Source organism: Channa argus, chromosome 24 (assembly GCF_033026475.1).
Source record: "Channa argus isolate prfri chromosome 24, Channa argus male v1.0, whole genome shotgun sequence".
NCBI classification, from domain to species: Eukaryota; Metazoa; Chordata; class Actinopteri; order Anabantiformes; family Channidae; genus Channa; species Channa argus.
In genome coordinates this window covers 104,844-117,393 of record NC_090220.1, presented here as the reverse complement: position 1 = coordinate 117,393, position 12,550 = coordinate 104,844, and the positions used below count along the sequence as shown (strand labels likewise).

Sequence of the window (12,550 nt, the reverse complement as noted above, 5' to 3'; positions counted from 1 at the left end):
ACATTCGTGGATGAGTCCGTCTTTATTCTAGATATGTCGGTCAGTGCCACACAAACACACACTCGCTGGGCTGTTAGGAGCAATGCATAGACTGATGAAGAGAATTATCTCTCAGCGTGTGTGTTGTTGGTCGAGCATAAAAAAGTATGATGTGTCAGAGTTAAAGAGAAAATTCTCGCACAGTGTCTGTTCTCTTGTATCCCTACTTAGATGTGTCAGTCCTTAGATGGTTTATTTAGCTGGAGTCTGCACTGTTAGCTTCAAGCTGTCCACCTCCCACAGCAGATTAGTCACTGAAAGCTGTGTGTGTGTGAGACTGTGTGTATGTCTGTAAGAGAGAGAGGATTTTATTTAGCAAAATTGTTTTATGACCAATATGAATTGTAGATTTTGTTTTAGTAACGGCTTTGAAAAAAAAATCTGTTTTAAATACAGCAGTAGAAATTTTTGGGGCTCAAGCCGAGTTTGTAAGATACATCACAGCAGCAGATGTTGGTTTTTCATGATGCTAGATTTTAAATAAGATAACTCACCCATTATATAGTTTTTCATTAAAGTTGACACTTCCATGCTTTTCTCACTCTTTTTGGAGTTGATTTTTTGCTGTAACTGTTTACAGTGGTGTAAATATATTTTTCAAGCCCTGTACCTGAAGGGCTTTTGGAATTTATCTTAGCCTTTTCTAATCATGTTGTTACATACATGCTTGCTGATAACAGGCTAATTTTTGCAAGAGCAAACATGGAGGAGGTGGACTCCTACTGGTTAGTCAGATCATCCCAGATTTCACTGCTGCAGGACACCCTGCATGGGTGCCAGTCTAGCGACTGACCCCGACGTCAGGCGTGCCTGTGGACAGCAGAAGATGAGAGGATGAATATCCTCTTCAAGGATTATAGTGTTTGAAAACTTTCTCACTACGCTCTTGCAGTGATTACACATCACTCAGCTCAGCTCTTGCTCACTTCACAGATGATCAGCTGCCTTCAAGGTTTCTATAATAGAGATAGCTTAATTTTAGGCTAGTTGGTTTGTAGAGAGCAGTGTTCACCACAGTGTAATGGTGTGTGATAGTTCTCAGGTGTCTGTATAAAGTTTTCAGACCTGAATGTGGTTCATATTGATGTTGGTGCTGTGGTAAAAATAAAACACACATACAGTTTTGAGAGCTTTCTCTCTTTACGTTTGAGAAGCCTTTTCAAGATGATACATGGCCATCTCTTTTTTCTGTTATATAACAAACTGAAAATGTGTGACATTTGTTTGTTTGCAGTCACACTTGGAAATGTGTCGTTCCTTCTGCACACTTTGATCACAGGATCCAGACTTCTCACTCTGATGTTGACTAGCACATCACCCAGATGATTAATCAATGACCACAGACTCATTTCCCAATGTAAAACACATTTTTGACCAAGTATCAAGTATGGATTTGATGTTTTGTTTTGCTCACTTGCTTTTCAGCTCTGCAGTTGTACAGACTGTAGCCTTTGACAGCTCAAAAAGCATGCCTGGGAAGACCGGCATCACAGAAATTGTCTTTAAAAAGACCAAAGTGCTGCAGTACACACAGTTTATTGAGGCACTTCAATTTTAAGTCTTTTTGACATTATTTATGTTTTTACATGAGGTTATAGAACACGTTTAGAACAGTGTATATATATAGTGTATAAGTATGTATTCACTTATAAGTACAGTGTGTGCGTGAGAGAGAGAGAGAGAGAGAGAGAGAGAGAGGAAATCAATACATGATGTGACCCAGATTTTAAGGAAGGGCCTTTTTTTCTGGCTTCTACAGCAGCGATACCGTGTAGCATTTAGGACAACGTAGGAAATACAGAAAATGTTTGATAGTGGTCGAAAACCTTTAATATCGTCATACATTTATGTTGATTTTGTTTAGTTAAACCATTTATCATCTAACAGATACAGAGCCCTGAAAACTGAATGTAAAGAAATGATGATGAATGATGATGAGGGAAGAGAGACAAATGAGCAGGAGAAGAGTTTGGTTAACAAATGGGTGAGAAATGAGCGGGGATGATTAGTCAATTGATTGACCGACAGAAGATTCATCAGCATTTATTTTAATAATAGAATGGATTTATCCATTTTGTGACTTTTTAGGTGAAAACTATTAGATATTTTCCTTTAGCTTTTTTCATGGGGACATTTGATCTTTTCCTTTGGCATACATCATACTTCGAATATCTTTAAGTTTGGCTTCTATTGGTCTGACAAAAAAATGCATTTGAAGATGTCATTTGTCCCAAGGGAAATCAAGGTAACTTTCACTCTTTTAGTTTCTAACATTTTATGAATAAAATGATTGTTTGATAATGGAAACAATTACTAGTCACTGAAAATGAGACATATAATGGTTTATCTCAAAACCAACAGATCACACACCACTGGTTTGTCTACTTTCTAATTCAGCCTTCACCTCTACTTTTCACCCTTTTCACCTTACACCATTCCTCATTTAAATGTGGCCAGGCTTGTGACAATGCAGAAATTTTGGAAGGTGCCCAATATCCTCCTGGAGTATAATGATTGTTTAAACAAAGCCCTTTTAAAATGATCCTTTTGTAATTCATTCCTTCTCTCATAAGAGTATGAAGCCACCAGGGAGCTGGTGTAGCCTGCAACAATGTTTTCAAGCCTTGAGCCAGAGTTTGGTTATTTTTGAATAAGGCTTGAGAAAATGGCACCCATAATTGGGAGTAGCAGGAGCTAAATGCACAAAGTGTCACATCAATATTCCAAAGTAGCTGAAATATGCTGTAAAGCAAAGCAGTTTCATCAATCATCCTGTGTAAGGGACAGTGTGGGGAATTATGTTTAAAGTCTGACATTCTTAAATGTGTCTACTTAGAATTGGATTCTCAATGATTAACAGTTTAACCAGAAAAGGGAGACAGAAGAAAGAAAATCTATTGCTTTCACTTCTTCTGGCCAATATCAGTCAGTTCCTGTTGTGCACAGCAAATGCTTCCAAGAAAAACACTCTAATCTATTGTCAAACAGTCATAGATGCTGCCTTTCTGTAGATAATGTTCATTCTCCATCCAGTGTGGTCTCCTTGGGAATATTTCTGGCTTTATAGCTTTGTGAATTTTGTTTGTCAGAGGTGAAAAAGCAATTTGAGATTCAGGATGGGCAAATGCTGTTCAGTAGCTGATACCACAGGTCAAAACTGGTCGAAACTTGTAGGCAGATATACTAAAAGACATAAAAACAGGCCGAAGTCTCATATCCTCTTAACCTAAACCTTTCATTTTATGTTAAGGTCAAAACTTTTATACCTCTGTGAGTTTAGTAAATATTCTCTTCGATTTGAAAAATATAACAGTTTTCCTTTCACTTTACCCTGTTTAATTAAAAGGGAATAGCGATGAATCTTAGATGCATTTACCTGTAATAAACACTTGTTTTGTGTTCTGACATCAGGGAGAAGCTTTTGTTAAATCCTATCTTCTGCTGTGGTACATGGATTTATTCACATTTATTAATGAGAATGAATGAGAGAAGATTAAAAAGATGATTTGCTCGGAGATCAGAACATGTGCTCTTTGAACAACAACTAGAATTCATGGCAGCTTTATTATTCTGCAGAATTTATTATTAGCTGAAAGAGAGAAGTCATCTGACCTCTCATTCAAGCTCTCTAGTATGAAATCTGAGAGTTGTCTACACGGGGAAAACTCATTTTCAACTGGAAATGATTAGTGTAATGATTCTGTCTCGTGAATCTCTGGTGGCTGTGTAAACTTAAGCCAAAACATTCAGAGGTCAGATATCATAGACCTTTACTTAATCCTCAGTGCTTTGGGTCAGTCAGTTTCATTCGCAGCATTGTTGATCCTCTGTGATGGCTTCTGTCCAGTATTTCTGTCCTGCTACCTCTTTAACTGGGTTGCATCCCATTCTGAGACAGAGACCAACCAAAACACTTTTTCATATGCGTCTCCTCTGACAAGACAGAAGAAAAGTGTCAAACATTAACACCTTTTATTCATCCCACTTCCTTTCATCTCACTACTCCATCACAAATACTGAGCCCACCCACACGTGCCACAGGAGGCCTTTGTCATACAGTAGACCAATAGCTTTATACAGTGTCGCGCTTGAATCCTGTGCATGTGAATGATGTTGCATGTTGGCGACAGGTCCCCACCAGACCAGGAGACAGGAAGGGGACAGGAACTACAGGAAGCTGAGGTCTAACCTCAGTAGACACAACTCTGTTAAAAAAACACAAACATGATTGTAACACACATAGTAAGTTTTTAAACATCCTTGTGCACGTGGACACACTGACTTACGCTCACAAAATCAAGCCTGGATACTTGGCCTGGATCACTTTTTTTCTTTTCATTTGTATTCTCTGTGCACTTTGAAAATCTGAGTGCCAAGGACATGGAAAATTTGCATTTGTAAAGATTAATAAATGAGGAGCATATGGTCAATAATAACTAAAGGACAGTCACCCCTAATGACAGTGATAATCTTCTGCAAGGTTTTCTATAACCCAGCAAACAGCACACACTTCACTGACTTTTCTCATCATTTTACAAATAGTTAGCCATGTGTGAATACTGACTTTACCTAGAAAAATCTGGTCGTGTTAAAATTGAAACTGAGGGATTTCTTTGAATAATAGTTGAACTTTTTTTTTAAAATATAAAGTTGCTTTCTTGAGAAGAGTAAGACCACTTTGAGGTTCTTATTAAAAATATGAGGCTACTGCACAGCCAGAAGCTGTTAACTTATCTTCACACACTGAGTAGAAACAAGGGAAACCTCAACATAAGCTAGTGTCTGTCTGATGGTAACAACTAACAGCTAACAAAACTTGTTAATTACGATAAGTTGGAGGTAGCTAACTGTTTTTCTGAAAATGTTGTATAATATACTATTCCTTTATTTTTAATGTATGTATGTAATGTGTCCTGTAGGTATCAATTTGCCTGCACCAAACATTCTGTAAGCATGTTGGATTTAAAACATGTGCTAACTTTATCTCCTTAGGGCAAATACTTACCCAAGAGGTTGCTCCATTTTCCCGAGACAAACTTCATACCGAGCATGGAAGACAGCCTCAAACACAGGCATTTTATTACGTTTTTGTTTCTTGTAATAATAAAATTTAAATTATGAAGAGAAAGATTATTTTACAGACAAAAAATATTATACTAGCCATGTGCACATGTTAAAACTGCCATTGTATGGTGTGTAGTGAAATACATTGACACCAAGATGTTATCAGCTGGCCAACCACTTGAAAAGATAAAAAGAGCCATTTAGATCTAATAGGCTAATAAACATCACTATAATATTGGCAAACACACTTATAAGCTTGTCTGTTTTTTCACACATATATCATGTCTAAATCCCAAACTCCCTCACATCTCTTCCCATTCTTCTCCTGTTTCATTATCCCTGTTCTTCCCCGCTGTCTCCATTTCTCTAGGAGTACAGGGGTAATTGGCACTCTGTTTCTTTAATTAAAATGATGTCTAATTGTAGCTGAAGCAAGGAAAATGTTCGTAGGCCTATAATTTCCCTATCACACTCCAGAGCCACAGAGAAAGTGGAAAATAGGGAGGGAAAGGGCACACAGTGGAGAAATTAACTCAAAAGTGGCATTCTATGAAAAAAAAAAGGGATTCAGATCAAATGGGTTCTGGTCTCAAATTTAAGGTCAGTTATCTAAAACCTGAAGGCAGCTGTATAGAAAATGAGGGTGTAGTATTTGCTGTATAGTGCCCCTTTGTCAAAAGTACAGGGTCAGGTTTTGCATTTCAAAAGAAAACCATATGACACTCTCCATTGTTATCTGCTTTTCAGATAGAAAACCTAATACCTTTCCCTCTGCTGACACCGTTTGATGATGAAAATAAAACTATTATACGATGTTAATCTTGACATATTACCAACTTCAGAATGTGCTCTTCACAAAAATGGCTAACAATACCTATTACAAATATATTTTACAACAATTTTCCATAATAGTCATTCCTGTATGATCAGTCCTAGTCTTTTTTGACGGTGCCTCTATCAGTTTAGACGTCTCCTAAGGTGAACAATTGTACTGTAATTACTGTACAGTTGTTTGTTTTGGGTGTTAAATATGGCCAGATGACGAAGTTTCATTGTTTCTAAATTTTTCTAGCACAGTGGGCAATTTTGTGGCAGTGGGTGGTCGCCACTACCAAAAGAATGCAGGGGAAACGCCGGCTTCCTCTAACAGGGCTTAAGTCTGAATCTGCTTCAGTGAAAGGCAAAGCAGTGCATGCACATAACAGAAACAGTCCCCATCTCATAGCAAACAGTCACGCTCACGCATCCTGTCTCATAAACCTTAATGATAGAGCAGCGATAAACAGTGATTACAATGCCTGAGGAGGAGGTGTTTCTTTTCCACTCCTTCAAAAAAAAAAAAAAAAAAAAAACACCATATGACACAAGCAGGTGTGCAGAGTTGGGGCAGTCTCCTGAGTATTAAGAAGGTGTTTTTTAAATTATGCTGAAGTGAACTCAAGGAAGACTTAATGCGGGGAAAGCACAGGCCTGAACTTTACCACCCAATTATCCTCCTCAACTGCCTCTTTCCTTTTTTTCCCACTGCTCTCTGCAGACTTTCCACTCTTCCTCTTTGTCGCCTCAGATTGTGTATATAAAGCTGTTAGCCTTCTGTAGTTTTGAAGTGAAAGAGGATGAGTAGTATCTTTGTGTTTTTCTTTGTGTTTTTTTAGTTCATTTTTTAATTCGACATTTGCACAGAATAAAATTTGTAGACTGAAAGTAAGTAACAGCTGAGACGTACAGATTGAGAGAGATTTGAGATTTACCATTTACCTCTCAGTGTGACATATGTAATGGCAGACCTGCTGGATATGCAGCACTGATGATAAGTGATATATTATTGCTTTGATCTGCTGCGCATGAGACAGGTCATTCACACAGACAATGGGAACGAGAAAATGACAGTGAGGTGGAATGCAATAAGAAAGATTTAAGTAATTTGATTGTATGACACTGACAGTGGGGTTGAGGTGAGAATGAATTCTGTGTGTTTGTTTCTGTGTGTGTGTGTGTGTGTGTGTGTGTGTGTGTGTGTGTGTGGGTTGTTCAGTAAGGAAATGCAATAAATTAACAAGAGCTGAGATGTGAGCAGCAGTGGGTGTGATTGAGTGATCAGTGAAATCATTATGAAAAAAACAAAGATATAAAGAGTCAGATATTTATAGACAACATTAGATATTGTCTGCTTAAAACACTTGCTCTTGCACCATCGCACACAAATACAATTTGCAGTACTTGCATAATGATAAGTTCTTAAATCTTCTTTAGCTGTGAATTAATAGGTATTATAATTTATATGTGTTGTGTAATTGGGCTTTTTTGAGACATGAGAAATTTATTTATGTAAATCATAAATTCATCAAAGCAATCTACAGCATTTTATGTGTATTCATTTTTATAGAAATTCTGAGTTGCATTGTTGATTATCCTATTAATTAATTCCATATTTATCAGAATCTTGAATGTACGATAATTGATTAAAACAGTGAGAAAGGTTGACTGATTCACCTTCACGAAACACTATTGAAGAACAAATAGATTCTGAATGCTACACAATTATTAATTCTACGGCCCTTTATAGTCACGTTTACACACATTTACTGTCCATCCTGAATAGGATGGACAGGATGTGGACGGCTGCAGATTTATAATTTTTTTCTCAGTAGGAAGTGCGAGTCAGGTTCTGCTTTATCTGTGAAATTTTTAGTGCCTTCATGTGTATTTCATTGGGATGTGGGTTGGTAAGTGGTAAATGTGATTGCCTCTCACTTCTGCAAAGGATCACAGAGATTAGTAACTGTAGGCGTTGCAGTTATTTTGGTAAAATACTACAAGTCCTAATGTTGAACAGTGTTGTGCAAAATATATTTATAGCACACAAGGAGTCCCTGACAACCTTCATGTCTTTATAATATTCTCTGTTAAATGTTTTGCCAAACATCCACTAAAACCAGGAACAGTCTCACACATAAAAGCCACAATGATCAATGGGGTTTCCATTATTTAAGTACAGTACTAGTATTCTGGTTTACACTGTAAGGTCATTCAGAATGGCTGTTGTTAGGCACATTTTATTACACTGGCCCATGTTAATTATGGTAGTGTGGTGGCAGAATCATTTTATTGTGGTAAGCAAGTGATTAGTCATGTTTTAAAATGCCACAAAGTAGTGAAAAACACCAATCACTGTGTCCCAGAGCCCAAGGTGACCTCTTTTGATGTCTTTTCTCCAACAAACTGTTCACATCTTGTGCATCTCAAGCAAGAGGCTGAAGCAAGAAGGAGATAGAAAGGTCTAAAATGGTTGAAAAAAAGAAACACTTTGTCCCTGTTCACAATTCAGAGTGGAGCATTTTTTATGAATGTAAAATCCTTCGGCTGAACCTACAATAGGCAGCAACAAAGGAAGGGAATCTTATCAGAAATTGCTTCTCTTTTAATGTACAAATTTCAGTGTGAAGCTTTAACACAAAATCCGTTACGTTTAGCAGAAAAATAAACCTGTAGAAAGCAAAACTTGGAAAACCTTAAAGAAAGTGTGGAAATGCAGGGACAGCTGTATTTGTCTGTCTGTATATGCAGTGACTTTTACTAGGCTTATGGGATGCAGAATTTACTATTGAACCTTATATTAGGAGCCTAATTCAACAAAACATCTTAATAACCCCAATAATAAAGTCACACTGAAACCCCTATTTCCTTCAGAATCCATTTTCATGCAAGTGCTCCCCTTGATGATGGCACACAGGAGAGTCACATTAAATCCAGTTTATTGGCAAAATCAAACTGCCTGACCCCTACTGCGGGGAACATTTTATTTATTTATTTTGTCCTTTAGGCTTATCCTGTGAGTTCTGGGTCGCCACAGCGGATCATTTGTCCGCATGTTGGCACAGTTTTTATGCTGGATGCACTTCCTGAAGCAACCCACCCCAATTTATACCAGACAGCACTGCGCGTCTGGGGATGGGAATGGACTATTGGGGGTTCAGGTTTTGCCCAGAGACACTTCGACATGTGGTCGGGAAGAACGGGGTGTAAACCTCTGACCCTATGGTCAGTAGGCGGCCACTCTACCAACTGAGCCACTGCGGCCCTACTGCAGCGAACATGTGAGGCTCTAAAAACCACCCTGTGACAGAATCCTCAGTGACAGAGAGAGCAGAGACAATCTGCTAAGACATCTAAGGGGAAAAATTATGTCCTCGCGTAAAAGTTATTTTACTCAAACTTAACTGTGTTTCAAGTTACATAAATTTCTGTTCCCGGATATCACTTGGATACTGAATCATAGCAGAACTGCTCAGATTGTTTGTAAGCTGGCAGCCTTCCCCTCAATTACAAAAGATCAGTTCTCTTGTAATCACAGATCATGACTAGAAGGGCTCAAATCTTTATATACTGTATATGTGTGTTTATATGTGGGTGTGTGTGTGTAAGTCTGGTTGATACGGTTATCCCCACTACTTGTCCCTACTCTGTTTGGACAAAAACAAACTCTATCCAGCAGGTTTACTGTGACCACAGGCATGGTGTGGTGCTGGGAACAGAGGGGACACGGGGGGAATAAAAACAAACATGAGAGGAAAGACAATTTTAGGGTAGTGGGAATGTTCCCGCAGATGTAATTGGCTGGTGAAATTCCATCTTCCACCCTAATCCCAGTCTAAGCCATAGCTGATACTTGGCAGAGCTCAGGTCTCCAGATATGTTCACTGCGTGATTTTAAATTCATTTGTGCGTTTCTCTGAATGTAAATGAGCTTTAAATGTGTCAGTTTTTATCTTTCTTGCTGTGATTGATATTATTCTTTTGATCTTTTTCATAGAGGTCCTTATGAACACTAAGACAGAGACGTCTGATCTCAAATGGACTATCTTCTCGCTTGCCAAACCCGAGGTATGTACCCCTGGCTTCACTATGTTATCGTTATTCCTAGTGCAAACCCCCTTGGTAACTGGGGATTTTTGGCTTCCAGCTGTTCCTTTGTTACTTTGTCTGTAAAAGAGTTCCTTCTATGGCAGGTAACTCACAGATTAAATTAAATGCCAGAGTGAATGTAGGACTAAAAAAATATTGAAAGCAGATGCTTTGATATATCCCATCAACCTTGAAGCTCGAGTAACTGGCTACCCACAAGTTTGGATACTGCAGCCTGAAAAAGACATATTTGTAATTTGATCAGCTGTGGAGTGGTTGCTAGGGTATTTTTGCCAGCAGCGTCAGTGACCAAAACTGCTCAACTTGCTGATGTCTCACAAGAAAATGATTACAGTGATGCTGGCAGGGAGGTTTCTGGGACTGGACAGAAATACTCAACAAATATGTCTGTGCTTTTGATTAAGAGGCGAACCAAAACAAACCGACTGTCTCTAAATAGTTTAAACAGTCATTATCATTTGAAGCAGTTTATCAAACGCTTCACATTGTCAGAAACAGGGAGGGACTGTTTTTTAAAACACTAATACACTTAAGAGTAAAGTGATAGGGTCGGTGTTGACAGGCAGCAGTGGAGTGATGCCATGAGCTGTCTCCATCAAACACAACACATATAAATGGGTTACTGTATGGTTTATTTTTAGCATCAAAGGATAATCATAGCCTCATGGTAGATGTTTGTGCCAATTCCCAACCCCGTCACCTGTCAGTTCTGGCTTCTTAATTTTATGCTACTTGAAGATCATTGATAAATATTAGTTGATGCCTGTTTATTGTTTGAAAGGAGACCAAACACAGCTAATATTCAAGGGCTGCCCCCCCAATTTGGTGAGAATCTGTCACCTTAATTTTTACCCTTGTTGGCAGCTTTTTAGCCGATTAAACATGTTGAATTGTCTTTTTTTAGTAATGCTTTTGCGAAATCAGGTATTTGAGGCTCCAACAATAACAAAAAGGTCCACAAAATCTTAGAGGGACTGAAATATGAGTCTTTTGTGAACATGGCATTAGCACACATTCGGCGTTAAATCGGTCTATTTCTTTTTTATGTTAAAACAAAAAGTAAAATAATAACTTAACCAAGTTTAAAATAATAAACTGTGTAAGTAGCAGTAAGTTAAAGTCAAAGTATTCATAGTCAAAAAAGGCTAATTTAAAGTCTGTTTGCTGCAGGGATTTTATTTACTTCTTTTCACTTCAGAAATTAAAAGGATGTGTCTTTTGCCCAGGGGCGGCCAAACTCTTTCACAAGGCTGTATGTATGGCGTGAAACCACATGTGATTTCTCTGCGTTTGCTTTTGAAACACATTTTAAACTAATTATCTAACTAATGTTTTGTCCAATCCAGTTTAGCCCCGTGGGGTATTTTTTTGCATCTTCATCACATAAAACAATCACAGAACTATGTGCTGCCAAATTCAATATAATTTCTTTTTTGGGATTAGAAGGGGACCTCTCCCTTCAAGAGATTCAAACCTGGCTCCTGGTGCTCTGCTACTCCTAATTCACTCAGACCAGTATTCTGCCTCACTCAACACATCATCTGCAAATGGATTTTTAAAGATTTACATATTTATATAACTGAATTTCTGAGCCTCAAGTTCAGCAAATCTGCTAAATTCTGCCCTGGGTATGTTAATTTCTTGCTTGTTTCCCGCTCTTGGGAACATAGTGGTGGTGAACATGTTTGCTGTTGACTCAGAAGTCAAACATTAAAGCATTTTCTGTTAGATTTGCCTCTCAAAACCCAAACAAATGTAGATTTCTTTGGAGGGTTTTCACTTCATACATATTTGTGATATCCGTTCGGTATTCTTGTATTTTAGTCTAACAGTGTGTTTGAGGGGTGAAGTCTGTGTCTGTCTCGAATGCTGTGTTCAGTACTGTGCCTTGTTTGACAAGTGAGACTAGTATTCCCACTAACTGGGCTGCAGCTCAGCGGGAAGAATGATTTAACAGCCCCGATTCAAATTTGGGCTGGATCTGAATCCACAGCAGGCCACATTTGTCCCACAGGCCTCTGACAGGTGCATTACAGCAGAGAGCCAACAAAGGACTGCAACACTATTGTGGTGAATACAGCTTTTAATGTGACAAGTTTTATAAGGACCTTAGTAAAAGTGTTTACAGGAGAATTAAACATACCCATGGCTCACAAAAATGTTCACAAGTTTTCTGGGTCAGATGTCATTTTATCATGCAGCTTGACAACCCTTTGTTCTCCTCTTCGCTCTCAGTGGGAGGAAGTAAGCGGTTTAGATGAGGAGAACAACAGTGTGAGGACCTATCAGTTCTGTCAGACTGAGAGCTCATCCAGCCACTGGCTGCGCAGTGGCTTTATCCAGCGAAGAGAAGCTTCTCAGGTCTATGTGGAGCTGCGGTTCACCATGATGGAGTGTTCCTCTAGGAGCACCCACCACCGAAGCTGTAAGGAGACTTTCAACCTGTACTACTACCAGGCAGACTCCAATGAGGCCACAGCCACTTACCCACCCTGGATGGAGAACCCGTACACCAAGGTAC

At 38.6% G+C, this 12,550-nt stretch overlaps 1 protein-coding gene across 2 annotated transcripts in view; it reads left to right on the top strand.

The window, feature by feature from the left end:
* LOC137109071 (ephrin type-B receptor 4a-like) overlaps window positions 1-12,550 on the top strand; it is a 36,578-nt gene that overhangs the window by 7,138 nt on the left and 16,890 nt on the right. For both annotated transcript variants that reach the window (XM_067494445.1, XM_067494446.1), the window contains 2 exons: window positions 9,917-9,987; window positions 12,265-12,546. In XM_067494445.1, coding sequence (XP_067350546.1) covers window positions 9,917-9,987; window positions 12,265-12,546 — 353 coding nt within the window. The remainder of the gene's footprint in view (window positions 1-9,916; window positions 9,988-12,264; window positions 12,547-12,550) is intronic.